General features: G+C 42.5%; 2 protein-coding genes across 3 annotated transcripts in view; both read left to right on the top strand.

Annotated features, from left to right (window-relative positions):
* LOC106583397 (butyrophilin-like protein 2) overlaps positions 1-17,459 on the top strand; it is a 428,110-nt gene that overhangs the window by 218,736 nt on the left and 191,915 nt on the right. The gene's annotated exons all lie outside the window — the stretch shown is intronic.
* LOC123732530 (Fc receptor-like protein 5) lies at positions 2,848-16,558 on the top strand. Its single transcript, XM_082965435.1, has 6 exons — positions 2,848-2,943; positions 5,991-6,266; positions 6,841-7,083; positions 14,438-14,578; positions 14,834-14,875; positions 15,914-16,558. The coding sequence occupies exons 1-6, from the start codon at positions 2,913-2,915 to the stop codon at positions 15,934-15,936; spliced, it is 756 nt and encodes a 251-aa protein (XP_082821561.1). The 5' UTR covers positions 2,848-2,912; the 3' UTR covers positions 15,937-16,558.

Raw genomic sequence — 17,459 nt, 5'->3', positions numbered from 1 at the left:
AGGAGAGTTGTATGGCATGGAAGCTCGTCTGGAGGTTAGTTAACACAGTGTCCAAAGAAGGGCCAGAAGTATACAGAATGGTGTCGTCTGCGTAGAGGTGGATCAGAGAATCAACAGCAGCAAGAGCGACATCATTGATATATGCAGAGAAAATAGTCAACCCGAGAATTGAACCCTGTGTCACCCGCATAGACTGCCAGAGGACCAGACAACAGCACCAACGATTTGACACACTGAACTCTATCTGAGAAGTAGTTGGTGAACCAGGTGAGGCAATCATCTGAGAAGCCAAGGCTATGAGTCTGCCGATAAGAATGCGGTGATTGACAGTCGAAAGTCTTGGCCAGGTCAATGAAGACGGTCTGCACAGTACTGTCTTTTATTGATGGCGGTTATGATATCGTTTAGGACCTTGAGCGTGGCCCAGGGCGATCTGGATGAAGACGGTGGAACTCCTGCAGCGTTGAAGGGTCCAACACGTCCTTGACCGGAACCCAACACCTCTCCACCGGACCGTATCCCTCACTGAAGGCCCCTCGCCCGACGCCTCGGATCCAGGATGGAGTGAACGGAGTACGCCGGGGCCCCCTCGATGTCCAGAGGGGATGGAGGAACCTCCCACACCTCAAACTCCTGGAGCTGACCAGCCACCACCGGCCTGAGGAGAGACACATGGAACGAGGGGTTAAAGCGGTAATTGGGGGGAAGCTGTAACCTATAACAAACCTCGTTCACTCTCCTCAGGACTTTAAATGGCACCACAAACCGCGGACCTAGCTTCTTGCAGGGCAGGCGAAAGGGCAGGCTTAGGGTCGGGAGCCAGACCCGGTCCCCAGGTGCGAACACCGGGGCCTCACTGCGGTGGCAGTCTGCGTTCTCCTTTTGGCGTGTCACGGCCCGCTGAAGGTGAACACGGACAGCTTCCCATGTCTCCTCCGTACGTCTGAACCAGTCGTCCACCGCAGGAGCCTCGGTCTGACTGATGCCACGGCACCAGAACCGGCTGGTGGCTGATAGGTTGTTGGTTCAGGTTGGGCTGGTGGCTGGTGGCTGGTGGCTGGTGGCTGATAGGTCGTTGGTTCAGCTTGGGCTGGTGGCTGATAGGTCGTTGGTTCAGCTTGGGCTGGTGGCTGATAGGTCGTTGGTTCAGCTTGGGCTGGTGGCTGATAGGTCGTTGGTTCAGGTTGGGATGGTGGCTGATAGGTCGTTGGTTCAGGTCTCCGTTTTGACTTGTTGGGAGATCTGTTGACGTGTCCTTGGGCAGGGCGTTGACCCTAGTTGCTTCTCTGGGTCTCTCTAGATGGGAGTCTGTTAGATGACTAATGTAATGTAAATGTTTCTCTGGGTCTCTCTAGATGGGAGTCTGTTAGATGACTAATGTAATGTAAATGGTTCTGTGGGTCTCTCTAGATGGGAGTCTGTTAGATGACTAATGTAATGTAAATGGTTCTGTGGCTCTCTCTAGATGGGAGTCTGTTAGATGACTAATGTAAATGGTTCTGTGGGTCTCTCTAGATGGGAGTCTGTTAGATGACTAATGTAAATGGTTCTGTGGGTCTCTCTAGATGGGAGTCTGTTAGATGACTAATGTAATGTAAATGGTTTTCTGGGTCTCTCTAGATGGGAGTCTGTTAGATGACTAATGTAAATGGTTCTGTGGGTCTCTCTAGATGGGAGTCTGTTAGATGAGTGAATGTAATGTAAATGGTGAGCGGCAGGTAGAATATATGTTTTAATATTATATAAAAATTAAAAAAAATTGAAATATATATGATAATAATAATGTCAGGGGAGATATCAACCAACACCCCCTGTGGTTTACTGTGGTATTACAGCTACAGAGGACAGGGACAAGGTAGTGAACAACATTGTATTGGTTCCTCTCGGGTTCTCCATGGTATTACAGCTACAGATCAGACTTTAACCAGGAAGATGTCAACTAGGCAAAGCTACCTGAGCTGAACAGAAGAGGGAGCCATTTAGCAGAGTTGGGTCTGGTGACAAAAAGCACCATGGTCCAACCCTTAGACCCTACTCCCTAGACCCTACTCCCTAGACCCTACTCCCTAGACCCTACTCCCTAGACCCTACTCTCTAGACCCTACTCCCTAGACCCTACTCCCTAGACCCTACTCTCTAGACCCTACTCCCTAGACCCTACTCCCTAGACCCTACTCCCTAGACCCTACTCTCTAGACCCTACTCCCTAGACCCTACTCTCGAGCCTTTAGCTCCTCCTCCCTATAGTAGTGGCTGATAGTAGGGGTTAGAGGTCAATCCTCTCAGAACTACAGTAGTGACTGAAAGTAGAGGTTAGGGGTCAATCCTCTCAGATCTACAGTAGTGACTGATAGTAGGGGTTAGAGATCAATCCTCTCAGATCTATAGTAGTGGCTGATAGTAGGGGTTAGAGGTCAATCCTCTCAGAACTACAGTAGTGACTGATAGTAGGGGTTAGAGGTCAATCCTCTCAGATCTACAGTAGTGACTGATAGTAGGGGTTAGAGGTCAATCCTCTCAGATCTATAGTAGTGGCTGATAGTAGGGGTTAGAGGTCAATCCTCTCAGATCTACAGTAGTAACTGATAATAGGGGTTAGAGGTCAGATCTACAGTAGTGACTGATAGTAGGGGTTAGAGGTCAATCCTCTCAGATCTACAGTAGTGACTGATAGTAGGGGTTAGAGGTCAATCCTCTCAGATCTACAGTAGTGACTGATAGTAGGGGTTAGGGGTCAGTGTTCTCAGAATAACATAGTTTAACGGACATGACCCAGGGGTTGGAGGGTTGTAATGAAGAAGTTTCTCTCTTCTTTCTTTTGTTTCATGACGTCGTCAGCAGGGCTTTGTGAACAGGAAGATCTATAAGTCTATAACTGGAGATCACAGAGTCTCACTCAGCAGCAAGACAGGATGGAACTCACACCACTCTACTGGCTACTCTGTAAGTACGTTCTCTCTCTCTCTCTCTCTCTCTCTCTCTCTCTCTCTCTCCCTCTCTCTCCCTCTCTCTCTCCCTCTCTCTCTCCCTCTCTCTCTCTCTCTCTCTCTCTCTCTCTCTCTCTCTCTCTCTCTCTCTCTCTCTCTCTCTCTCTCTCTCTCTCTCTCTCTCTCTCTCTCTCTAAAAATATTAGGAACACGTTTCTTCTACAATATTGTTGTTTTTCCAGATGAGAACTGTACCACGATACACATCAAAATACAACAAACACATTCACATACACATCAATACACAAAGGAAAACACATTAATATACACAACAATACACAAAGGGAAACACATTCATATACACAACAACACACAAAGGGAAACACATGAAAAAAAATAGTTACAATCTTCAGTAAAAATGTCTTCTAACAACTTTCTGAAATACCCTATATGCACAAATGTATCTAAATGTAAACTTTAATGTAGATCATTTCACAGCAAGGCACAAGGAAGCCAAAGGCGTCTCCACCTAACTCTTTAGACACTAAAGGAGTCTCCACCTAACTCTCTAGACACTAAAGAAGTCTCCACCTAACTCTCTAGACACTAAAGGAGTCTCCACCTAACTCTCTAGACACTAGAGAGACACGTCTCCATAGTTAACCAACCCTGTGAACGGGATTGATAACTTGATAACTGTAATGTTAGGTAATTTGGAAGTTTGTGGGGCAGGGCTTTGTAAACAGAAAGAGCGTGCTGATGTGATCTACATGACTTCAAAGGTCCAGTCCACCAATGATGAGTAGTAAAACTGTCTCCTGTGACAAAATGAAGGGCTTTATGAAAAACAGCTTCTAGGGGTTTAACATTAGAGGCATCTGCGTTTTGATAAATAGTATCCCCATAATCAACAACAGGTAGAACGTTCGGTTCATGTACTTTGATGTGAACTAGTCAAATTAGCACTCTATTTTCGTTTTTGACCTTTAATCCCAGAAAAATTACCTTAACTCAAAAAGCATTGAGGCCTTGACGCCATCTTGTTTCTGGGCTAACAGCCCATTAGTCCAAACCTATGCTCACCAAGTTTCGTCTTCAAAGTCTTTTCCGTTTAGGAGAAATGGCCATGTTGTGATTGGTGATGTTTTGTACATTTGCAATAAGAAGCCATTCGCCATCTGGTGGAATTTACCGGGACAGCGGAAAAATGACCAACATTTGAAAAATGTATAAAAAGGAAAACGAATGTCCGAGAGACTCTATTCGATGACTTCTCGGAAGATCTGGCCCTGGTGCAGGGCCCGACGCCGTCGGAATTTAAAAAAAACATTTGCGGACATCTAGTAAGGGACCGGACATTTGCAATATGGAGATTCTCATTGATCATACAGGAAGTGCCGAAAAGTGCCCTTCATGTATGGTAAGGCAATAAATAGGCCATAGTGGCGAAATAATTACAATTTAGCAATTAAACACTGGAGTGATAGCGCAGAAGATGAATCTGCAAGTAGAGATACTAGGGTGCAAAGGAGCAAAAAAAATAGAATATGGGATAAGGTAGTTGGGTGGGCTATTTACAGATGGGCTATGTACAGGTGCAATGATCTGTAAGCTGCTAATGCTGATGATTTAGTGAGGGAGATATGAGTCTCCAGCTTCAGTGATTTTTGCAATTCGTTCCAGTCATTGGCATCAGAGAACTGGAAGGAAAGGCGGCCAAAGTAGGAATTGGCTTTGGGGGTGACCAGTGAAATATACCTGCTGGAGCGCGTGCTACGGGTGGGTGCTGCTATGGTGATCAGTGAGCTGAGATAAGGCTGGGCTTTACCTAGCAAAGACTTATAGATAACCTGGAGCCAGTGTGTTTGGCGACGAATATGAAGCGAGGGCCAGCCAACGAGAGCGTAGAGGTCGCAGTGGTGGGTAGTATATGGTGCTTTGGTAGACTGCATCCAATTTGCTGAGTAGAGTGTTGGAGGCTATTTTGACATCGCCAAAGTCGAGGATTGGTAGGATAGTCAGTTTTACGAGGGTATTTTTGGCAGCATGAGTGAAGGATGCTTTGTTGCGAAATAGGAAGCCAATTCTAGATTTAATTTTGCATTGGAAATGCTTAATGTGAGTCTGGAAGGAGAGTTTACAGTCTAACCAGACACCTAGGTATTTGTAGTTGTCCACATATTCAAAGTCAGAATCATCCAGAGTAGTGATGCTAGATGGGCGGGCAGGGGTGGGCAGCGATCAGTTGAAGAGCACGCATTTAGTTTTACTTGCATTTAAGAGCAGTTGGAGGCCACTTAACTCCGGACGTGCTACCTGTCCCAGACCTGCTGTTTTCAACTCTCTGGAGACAGCAGGAGCGGTAGAGATACTCTGAATGATCGGCTATGAAAAGCCAACTGACATTTACTCCTGAGGTGCTGACCTGTTGCACCCTCGACATCCACTGTGATTATTATTATTTGACCCTGCTGGTCATCTATGAACATTTGAACATCTTGGCCATGTTCTGTTATAATCTCCATCCGGCACAGCCAGAAGAGGACTGACCAGCCCTCATAACCTGGTTCCTCTCTTGATTTCTTCCTAGGTTCTGGCCTTTTTAGGGAGTTTTTCCTAGCCACCATGCTTCTACACCTGCATTGCTTGCTGTTTGGGGTTTTAGGCTGGGTTTCTGTACAGCACTTTGTGACATCAGCTGATGTAAGAAGGGCTTTATTAATGAATTTGATTCGAAATTTGATTTAGTATCACTAAATACTACATAGATACTAATAATACCCTCATCACCAGGTTAAACAGCTATAGAATAGCCTCTCTCTCTGCTGTGTTTCAGTATCTCTGTTAGAATATAAAGCCTTGTCTCCAGATCTCAGGATAGTATCCTACCCTCATCACCAGGTTAAACAGCTAGAGAATAGCCTCTCTGCTGTGTTTCAGCATCTCTGTTCCAATGCAGCTCACAGGCTTCATCGCTCTTAAGGGCCTGTATTTGAAAGTGTACATTAGACAATGCATCTCTCTCTCTCTCTCTCTCTCTCTCTCTGTGTCTCTCTGTCTCAGATATCTCTACTCCAGCATCTCTGAGTGTCAGTCCTGACAGATCTCAGTTCTTTGAATATGAGTATGTCTCTCTGAGCTGTGAGGTTCAAGGGAACTCTACTGGATGGAGAGTGGTGAGGAACTCAGAGAGAGGAATCCTTTCAGAGTGTAATACTGACTGGGGAAAACAACAAGGGTCTTCATGCAATGTGTTTCCAATACCATCAGACAGTGGATTGTACTGGTGTGAGTCTGGGTCTGGAGAACACAGCAATGCTGTCAACATCACAGTACATGGTATGTCCACAAACACCATCTACTAACATTATAGTGTTTAGTGGTTCATCTGGTTTCAGATAGCTGATGTTATGTTTATATATGATGTTTATGTATGATATACAGCTGGAGCTGTGATCCTGGAGAGACCTGTTTATATATGATGTTTATATATTATATACAGCTGGAGCTGTGATCCTGGAGAGACCTGTTTATATATGATGTTTATATATTATATACAGCTGGTGCTGTGATCCTGGAGAGACCTGTTTAATATTATATACAGCTGGTGCTGTGATCCTGGAGAGACCTGTTTATATATTATATACAGCTGGTGTTGTGATCCTGGATTGACCTGTTTATATATGATGTTTATATATTATATACAGCTGGAGCTGTGATCCTGGAGAGACCTGTTTATATATTATATACAGCTGGAGCTGTGATCCTGGAGAGACCTGTTTATATATTATATACAGCTGGTGCTGTGATCCTGGAGAGACCTGTTTATATATGATGTTTATATATTATATACAGCTGGAGCTGTGATCCTGGAGAGACCTGTTTATATATTATGTTTATATATTATATACAGATGGTGCTGTGATCCTGGAGAGCCCTGCCCTTCCTGTGACTGGGGGAGATTCTGTGACTCTGCGCTGCAGATATCAGGGAACTCCCTCTGACCTCACAGCTGATTTCTACAAAGATGGATCCCTCATCAGGACTGAGACTACAGGAGAGATGACCATCCCTGCAGTATCCAAGTCAGATGAAGGACTCTACAAGTGTACCAACTCTGAAGGAGAATCACCAGAGAGCTGGATGACAGTGACAGGTGAGAATATGAGAAACCTTGACATTCAGATCATCTGGTCCTTCCTTCTAAAAACTGCAATATAACTGGGGGGTTCCAGCCCTCTGAAGGAGAATCACCAGAGAGCTGGATGACAGTGACAGGTGAGGAGAGAGCTATTTCTGTAAGTCACCATGTCAATATAGTATGATAGACTGCATGACCACCAGGGAGTATCGGATTATATGGAATGCTGCTACGAAATGTATAACACATGTGTTCTGGAAAATACCCAATGCCCTCTGGGGCAGAACAAGTCCCAAACCTTAAAGTTTGTTCCAGTACAAGTGAGAAGGGAAGCACCTTCTATGTTGCTGAGGAAGACAATCTGCCTCCCTTTCACCTTATTAACCTTTTCTTCACTTTCTCAATCATACTGCAGAGGCAGGACCGAACATCTCCTTTCACATAAAGCTAGAAGGACGTAAAAGATCTCTCCTCAAGCCAATTCTCCTTTAACATAGTGTAAAAGCACGTGCATGCATTAGGGGGCAGTATTTTCATTTTCGGATGAAAGCGTGCCCAGAGTAAACTGCCTAATACTCGGGCCCAGAGTCAAATATTTGCATATTATTAGTAGATTTGGATAGAAAACACTCGTAAGTTTCTAGAACTGTTTGAATGATGTCTGTGAGTATAACAGAACTCATATGGCAGGCAAAAACCTGAGAAAAATCCAACCAGGAAGTGGGAAATCTGAGAATTGTAGTTCTTCTTTTGAATCCCTATCGAAACTACAGTGTCTGTGGGGTCACGTTGCACTTCCTAAGGCTTCCATTGGCTGTCAACAACCTTTAGAAATGTGTTTCATCCTTCTCCTGTTACTGGGCAGAAAATAGGAGCTCAGTCAATGAGTGGACTGCCTGAGGACAGGATTGCCTGCGCGCCCTTCCTTTTTCCTCTGAAATTAATATGCTATTGTCCATTTGGAATATTATCGACATTTTATGATAAAAAGACCCTAAGGATTGATTGTAAACAATGTTTGACATCTTTCTAAGAACGGTAATGGAACTATTTGACTTTTCGTGTCTGGATTTAAGCTCACGCGTTATGCCTTTGGTTAGTGATCTGAACTCACAAACAAAACTGAGGTATTTGGACATAAATATGGAGTATTTTGAACAAAAATAAAATTTCTTGTGGAAGTAGGAGTCCTGGGAGTGCATTCTGACGAAGATCAGCAAAGGTAAGAGAATATTTCTAATACTAATTTTGAGTTTAGTTGACCCCAGAACTTGGCGGGTATCTGTATAGCTTGCTTTGATGGCGAGCTATGTACTCAGAATATCGAAAAATGTGCTTTCTCCGTAAAGCTATTTTAAAATCTGACACAGTGGTTGCATTAAGGAGAAGTATATCTATAGTTCTTTCAATAACTGTTGTAAATTTTATCAACATTTATGATGAGTAATTTGTAAATTGATGTGCACATTCACCAGCGGTTTTGGTGGGAATACATTTTCTGAACATCATGCGCCAATGTAAAATGGGGTTTTTGGATATAAATATGAACTTTATCGAGCAAAACATACATGTATTGTGTAACATGAAGTCCTATGAGTGCCATCTGATGACGATCATCAAAGGTTAGTGAATATTTGAGCTGTATTTTTGGTTTTTGTGATGCATGTCCTTGCTTGGAAAATGGCTGTGTGGTTTTTCTTGTGAAGTTTATGTCCTAACATAATCTAATTTTATGCTTTCGCCGTAAAGCCTTTTTGAAATCGGACAATGTGGTTAGATTAACGAGAAGTTTATCTTTAAAATGGCGTATAATAGTTGATTGTTTGAGAAAATGAAATTATGAGATTTTTGCTGTTTTGTATTTCGGGCCATGCTATTTCACTGGCTGTTGAATAGTGTGTCCCGCAGGTGGGACGGTCACGTCCCACCTAGCCCAGAGAAGTTAACTTCTCTGGGCTAGGTGGGACATGAGCGTCCCAATCTATTCAACAGCCAGTGGTAGAGCGTGGTGCGAAATTCAAAACCTCAAAAATGCAATAATTTCAATATTTGCAACATACGACTATTTTACACCATTTGAAAGATAAGACTCTCGTTAATCTAACCACATTGTCCGATTTCAAAAAGGCTTTACAGCGAAAGCAAAACATTCGATTATGTTAGGAGAGTACATAGCAAGAAATAACCACACAGCCATTTTTCAAGAAAGCATATATGTCACAAAAACCCAAAACACAGCTAAATGCAGCACTAACCTTTGATGATCTTCCTCAGATGACACTCCTACGATATTATGTTATCCTCTCTAGGGTATGTGGGACGAAATCGTCCCACCTAGTCAACAGCCAGTCGAATCGAGTGGCGCGATATTCAAATACCTTAGAAATGCTATTACTTCAATTTCTCAAACATATGACTATTTTACACCATTTTAAAGACGCTCCTTTATCTAACCACATTGTCCGATTTCAAAAAGGCTTTACAACGAAAGCAAAACATTAGATTATGTCAGGAGAGTACCCAGCCAGAAATAATCACACACCCATTTTTCAAGCCAGCATATAATGTCACAAAAACCAAAACCACAGCTAAATGCAGCACTAACCTTTGATGATCTTCATCAGATGACACTCCTAGGACATTATGTTATACAATACATGGATGTTTTGTTCAATCAAGTTCATATTTATATCAAAAAACAGCTTTTTACATTAGCATGTGACGTTCAGAACTAGCAAACATACCGAAAACTTCTGGTGAATTTATTAAATTACTCACGATAAACGTTCACAAAAAACATAACAATTATTTTAAGAATTATAGATACAGAACTCCTTTATGCAATCGCAGTGTCAGATTTTAAAATAGCTTTTCGGCAAAAGCACATTTTGCAATATTCTGAGTAGATAGCCCAGCCATCACAGCTAGCCATTTAGACACCGACCAAGTTTAGCCCTGACCAAACTCCGATTTACTATTACAAAAGTTTGATTACCTTTGTTGTCTTTGTCAGAATGCACTCCCAGGACTGCTACTTCAATAACAAATGTTGGTTTGGTCCAAAATAATCCATAGTTATATCCAAATAGCGGCGTTTTGTTCGTGCGTTCTAGACACTATCCGAAGTGTAAATAAGGGTCACGAGCATGGCGCAATTCGTGACAAAAAAATTCTAAATATTCCATTACCGTACTTCGAAGCATGTCAACCGCTGGTTAAAATCCATTTTTATGCAATTTTTCTCGTAAAAAAGCGATAATATTCCGACCGGGAATCTGCGTTTAGGTAAACAGAGGAAAGAAAACAAAGCATTCGGTCGACGCGGGCACGCGCCTGAGTCTCACGGTACTGTAACCAGCCACTACCCAAACGCGCTACTTTGTTTCAGCCAGAGCCTGCAAAGCCACAATTCAGCTTTTTGCCACCTTCTATGAGCCTATGGGAGCCGTAGGAAGTGTCACGTTATAGCAGAGATCCTCAGTCTTCAATAAACAGAGGCAAGAAGAATGACACCTTGTCAGACAGGCCACTTCCTGCATGAAATCTTCTCAGGTTTTTGCCTGCCATATGAGTTCTGTTATACTCACAGACACCATCCAAACAGTTTTAGAAACTTTAGGGTGTTTTCTATCCAAATCAAATAATTATATGCATATTCTAGTTTCTGGGCAGGAGTAATAACCAGATTAAATCGGGTACGTTTTTTATCCGGTCGTGAAAATACTGCCCCCTAGCCATAACAGGTTAACAGTGTAAAGAATAACCAGATAATCTGAATGTCAAGGCTTCTCATATTCTCACCTGTCACAGTCATCCAGCTCTCTGGTGATTCTCCTTTCGAGTTGGGACACTTACACTAGCTTGAAAAATGGGTGTCTGATTATTTCTGGCTGGGTACTCTGCTGACATAATCTAATGTTTTGCTTTCGTTGTAAAGCCTTTTTGAAATCGGACAGTGTGGTTAGATTAACGAGAGTCTTGTCTTTAAAATGCTGTAAAATAGTCATATGTTTGAGAAATTGAAGTAATAGCATTTCTAAGGTATTTGAAAATCGCGCCACGGGATTCAACTGGCTGTTGCGTAGGTGGGACGAATTCGTCCCGCCTAGCGCAGAGAGGTTAATCAACTCAAGTAAGGCATCCACAGGAAAAAACAATAAACAAGACAGCAACAGTTTGGCAGGCTATCAAACGCAGTGCAAAAACAACTACCCACAACCCCAAAGAAAAACACACACTACTATATAGGACTCCCAATCAAAGGCAACTCAACACACCTGCCTTCAATTGGGAGTCCTAATCACCAACACAACACTTAACACACAAAAACCTGCCACGTCCTGACCAAAACTAATACAATTGCTCCCTCTGCTGGTCAGGACGTGACAAGTCTGGTATTATTACCATCTCTCTACCAGTCATCTATAGTCTGGTATTATTACCATCTCTCTACCAGTCATCTATAGTCTGGTATTATCACCATCTCTCTACCAGTCATCTATAGTCTGGTATTATTACCATCTCTCTACCAGTCATCTATAGTCTGGTATTATTACCATCTCTCTACCAGTCATCTATAGTCTGGTATTATTACCATCTCTCTACCAGTCATCTATAGTCTGGTATTATTACCATCTCTCTACCAGTCATCTATAGTCTGGTATTATTACCATCTCTCTACCAGTCATCTATAGTCATGTCTGGAGAGACAGACAGAAAGGTTTATACAAATCTCTGCTGTTGAAAACCAAATGTCTAAAAGATATGTGAGATAATGTTTTTTCTGAAATCTTTGATAGGAATGGGAGATTCGATATAGTCCGATTGTTTTTTATATTTTCTGGGTCAAGGTTTGGCTTTTATTACTGCCCCTTTTAGTGAGTTTGGTACACATCCGGTGGATAGGGAGCTGTTTATTATGTTCAACATTGGAGGGCCAAGCACAGGAAGCAGCTCTTTCAGTAGTTTAGTTGGAATAGGGTCCAGTATGCAGCTTGAAGGTTTAGAGGCCATTACAGTAGTAGACAAGGCATATTGACATTAGAGAGAGGCATAAAGCAATCACAGGTGTTGATTGGGAGAGCTAAGACAACAACGGGTAAGACAACAACAATGGGTAAACAGTTAAGACAACAACATCGGGTAAATGGCGATGAATGGGCAGAGAGGGTAAGTTAGGTACTCACAGGACCTGAGTTTAGGGCTGGGGCCGATAGATAAACAGAAATAAGTACCGTGTTGGTGAACAGTCCAGCAGGCATCAGCTGTGTAGCCGAGTGATCATAGGGTCCAATGAGCAGCAATTGATGAAACAGGGAGCCGTTCGGTAGTCGATTACTACGCTAGGTGAGCGGGAGACACGGCGTTCAGAAAGCTAGCGGGTCGGGGCTAGCAGATGGGTCTTCGGCGACATCTGCAACGGAAAAGCTTCATCGGCTAGCCAGGAGATGGGCCTAGATCGAGGCTAACTGGTGCTAGCTTCGGGATAGAGGCATTAGCCAGGAGATGGGCCTAACTCAAGGCTTACTGGTGCTAGCCTCGGGACAGAGGCGTTAGCCAACAATAGTGGCTCAGTTGCAGCTAGCTAGCTGCAATGATCCGGTCTAACAGCAGGAATATGGTGATTTAGAAAGCAGTCCGATATGCTCATCAGGGTCGAAATGCTCAGGGTTGAAATGCTCAGGGTCGAAATGCTCAGGGTTGAAATGCTCAGGGTTGATATGCTCAGGGTTGATATGCTCAGGGTTGATATGCTCAGGGTTGAAATGCTCAGGGTTGATATGCTCAGGGTTGAAATGCTCAGGGTCGAAATGCTCAGGGTCGAAATGCTCAGGGTTGATATGCTCAGGGTTGATATGCTCAGGGTTGAAATGCTCAGGGTTGATATGCTCAGGGTTGATATGCTCAGGGTTGAAATGCTCAGGGTTGATATGCTCAGGGTCGAAATGCTCAGGGTTGATATGCTCAGGGTTGAAATGCTCAGGGTTGATATGCTCAGGGTTGATATGCTCAGGGTTGATATGCTCAGGGTTGAAATGCTCAGGGTTGATATGCTCAGGGTTGAAATGCTCAGGGTTGATATGCTCAGGGTTGAAATGCTCAGGGTTGATATGCTCAGGGTTGATATGCTCAGGGTTGATATGCTCAGGGTCGAAATGCTCAGGGTCGATATGCTCAGGGTCGAAATGCTCAGGGTTGATATGCTCAGGGTTGATATGCTCAGGGTTGATATGCTCAGGGTTGATATGCTCAGGGTTGAAATGCTCAGGGTCGAAATGCTCAGGGTCGAAATGCTCAGGAATGAAATGCTCAGGGTTGAAATGCTCAGGGTTGATATGCTCAGGGTTGAAATGCTCAGGGTTGATATGCTCAGGGTTGATATGCTCAGGGTTGATATGCTCAGGGTCGATATGCTCAGGGTTGATATGCTCAGAGTTGATATGCTCAGGGTTGATATGCTCAGGGTTGATATGCTCAGGGTCGAAATGCTCAGGATTGAAATGCTCAGGGTTGAAATGCTCAGGGTTGATATGCTCAGGGTTGAAATGCTCAGGGTTGAAATGCTCAGGGTTGAAATGCTCAGGGTTGATATGCTCAGGGTTGATATGCTCAGGGTTGATATGCTCAGGGTCGATATGCTCAGGGTTGAAATGCTCAGGGTTGATATGCTCAGGGTTGATATGCTCAGAGTTGATATGCTCAGGGTTGATATGCTCAGGGTTGATATGCTCAGGGTCGAAATGCTCAGGATTGAAATGCTCAGGGTTGATATGCTCAGGGTTGATATGCTCAGGGTTGCATAATTAATTTGTAAATAGAAAGTGAGATTAAAATATATACGAAAAAAGCAACAACAAAAAAAACTGAAAAAGATAATATTTACACGGGACAAGACAAACACACGTCCGACTGCTACGCCATCTTGGAATGTTTATGTAAGCCGTGGTATATCAGACCGTATACCACAGGTATGACAAAACATTTATTTTTACTGCTCTAATTACATTGGTATCCAATTTATAATAGCAATAAGGCATCTTGGGGGTTGTGGTATAGCACCAATATACCACGGGTAAGGGCTGTATCCAGGCTGTATACTAGGTCGTCCTAAGAACAGCCCTTGGTCATATACCACACCCCCTCTGGCCTTATTGCTTCAACATGTGCTGATGTGTTAGTAACATGTCTGACACTGTATTTGCTGAAACCATGAAAATATACTGAACATTTACATAATGAACAGAATAACATGAAAATATACTGAACATTTACATTATGAACAGAATAACTAACCATACCTTGCCATTACCATCTCTATCCAGCACCATCTCCATTGATGTTTTAAATTGTTTTCTTTCTCCCACTGCAGTTCCAACTCCCATTCCATCTCCAGCAGTCCCAGTGTTGTCCATGTCTCTACCCAGGCTGCTGTGTAGTCTACTGGTGGGGTCTCCCTACCTGCTGGTGACCATCATACTGCTGGTGAAATACTGCAGGAGCAGGGCTCAAGGTGATTACCTGAGTTTATACAGGATCACCTCATTCCAACAGAATACCTGTTGTATATCAGAAATATATCACAAGGACTGACAATACTGCAGTAGCTCTGACTGATTCATGTTGTAAAGTGTTGATAACTGTAGCTCTGATTGAATCATGTTGTAAAGTGTTGATAACTGTATCTCTGATTGAACCATGTTATAAAGTGTTGATAACTGTATCTCTGATTGAACCATGTTTACAGTGTTGGTAACTGTCTGTTTAGGTGAAACCAGGGTACCCAGGAAGACCCACCAAGACCAATTAGGTGAGTTTCTACCTTACAGCACAACAGCTGCAGTGGCACAATATGGTATTCTGAACACAGTGTGTACTATATTATGTTACCTCTTAGTAGAAGTAGAAAGTAGGATGGATTAGAGTCAACAAACAAAATATGTCACAATTTTTTTTAACCTTTATTTAACTAGGCAAGTCAGTTAAGAACAAATTCTTACATTCAATGATGGCCTAGGAACTGTGGGTTAGCTGCCTTGTTCAGGGGCAGAACAACAGATTTGTACCTTGTCAGCTCGGGGATTTGATCTTGTAACCTTGTGGTTACTAGTCCAACACTCTAACCACTAGGCTACCTGGATTTAGAAGTAAATAGCCTGGGTATTGACAAGGAGTAAATATCCCAGGTATTGATAAGTAGTAAATAGCCCAGCTATTGATGAGAACTAAATAGCCAAGGTATTGATAAGGAGTAATTATCCCATGTATTTATAAGCAGTAAATAGCCCAGGTATTGATAAGTAGTAAATGGCCCAGGTATTAATAAGGAGTAAATAGCCCAGCTATTGATAAGGATTAAATAGCCCGGGTGTTAATAAGGAGTAAATAGCCCAGGTATTGATAAGGATTAAATAGCCCAGGTATTGATAAGGAGTAAATAGCCCAGGTATTGATGAGGACTAAATATCCCAGGTATTGATAAGGAGTAATTATCCCATGTTTTTATAAGGAGTAAATATCCCAGGTATTGATAATGAGTAAATAGCCCAGGAATTGATATGGGGGAGCTGGACATAAGGAGTAAATAGCCCTGTTATTGATAAATAGTTAATAGCCCTGTTATTGATAAATAGTTAATAGCCCTGGTATTGATAAATAGTAAATAGTCCTGGTTTTGATAAGGGAGAACTGGACATGAGCACGAGCCTCATTGGAAGTAATTTGATAGGATTCTAAGTAGCACAGTATTGACTAGTAAATCATCTGATATGATTTACATTTGAAAGTGGTTCTGTATTGGATAAGTAAATACATGGCCACACTGATGAACTACTTCTGTGTTGAACAGGTGATCATGTTGAAGAAGAGTGAGGCTGAGATCACCTGATCACCATAACAACCATCAGAATGGAACTCATGGAATTCTAATATAGAACTGTGAGTCACAATGCTGTATGTTGTTACATTGTAGCTCCACCTGCTGGAACAATAGTGGCATTTGATCAAATGTGATCTATTAACTGATACATGTATTATTCTGATTGGAATGTGTTTTAATATAATGTGTGTTGTATTATTCATTCAGCAGCTGTCCTTTAACATCAGTCATATACTGGTCATATACTGTATAGCATTATGGTTGATATATTGTAAATGCCTTCACTTTTCATGTCTATACAGACCAACTGATAGGTGTTGAGGTTCAGGCATTATTGTTACAGGTTCAGTATAATGTTATACCGTTACATGTTACAGAGATAGAAAACATACAGGAGAGGAGAATTCAATTATTACAATTATTTACTTTATTTTCCAATTTAGGTCTCTATAGAAATTCATCATTATTTGATTTGATTTAAACATTAAACTCTTGTAGGCCCTTTGTTATATTGTGGTTGTTTTGTGCAAAACCATTATTTTTCAATTAATCATCTTGGTAAGATATTGCTTTTGTCTTTGTAGCATATAGAATTAAATTCATGATTTTCCTCAATCATGTAGCCTGTTTTTAATCTGTTCTGAATGACATCACAACCACTCTGTTTTTCATTTCATTCACTTCCCTTCATGTATCTTCTAAATACTCCATTCCAGGTTTCCCCTACAGCCCCCAGGGCCTTGAGTATCTTCTAAATGATCCATTCCAGGTTCCCCCTACAGCCCCCAGGGCCTTGAGTATCTTCTAAATGCTCCATTCCAGGTTTCCCCTACAGCCCCCAGGGCCTTGAGTATCTTCTAAATACTCCATTCCAGGTTTCCCCTATAGCCCCCAGGGCCTTGAGTATCTTCTAAATGCTCCATTCCAGGTTTCCCCTACAGCCCCCAGGGCCTTGAGTATCTTCTAAATGATCCATTCCAGGTTTCCCCTACAGCCCCCAGGGCCTTGAGTATCTTCTAAATGCTCCATTCCAGGTTTCTATCTTCTGGTGGAGAGAGTTCTGGGTAGAGTGAGGCTGTCTTGTTAAGATTTTTTGTGCTTCTGAGGAACAGAAGAAATGTGTGATGCGTCTCACCAGTTTGATACGTTTGAAGTGTCGTGTTTCTTAGGAAAAGGGAACCTCTCAAGGGGGTAATATCTGGAGTCTAGTGGGAAGTCGATGTTGAAGAGATTAAAAATATTCCTGGAGTGATTGATGGACGTCGGATGAATCGCATGGTGAATGAAGAAAAAGTGAAGAGTTGATCTGTTCTTTTGTTTTTTGATATGGAGTCTCTCCAGTGCAGTTGGGGTATATTAACTACAGAGGCAGAGCATTTATCCCAAGACCAATGCAGTGGGATCACTGTGATAGCTTTTGGTCATGTATCAAGTGTTTGCAGAAGGGAGAAGCCGAGATGTCCAAGTTGTGGAAAGGACCATATTATGTGTTATAAAAGTGATGAACATGTGACAT

Source organism: Salmo salar, chromosome 18, assembly GCF_965601325.2.
Source record: "Salmo salar chromosome 18, fSalSal1, whole genome shotgun sequence".
NCBI classification, from domain to species: Eukaryota; Metazoa; Chordata; class Actinopteri; order Salmoniformes; family Salmonidae; genus Salmo; species Salmo salar.
The sequence above is the reverse complement of the archived record's forward strand: the minus strand, read 5'-3'. Positions and strand labels throughout refer to the sequence as shown.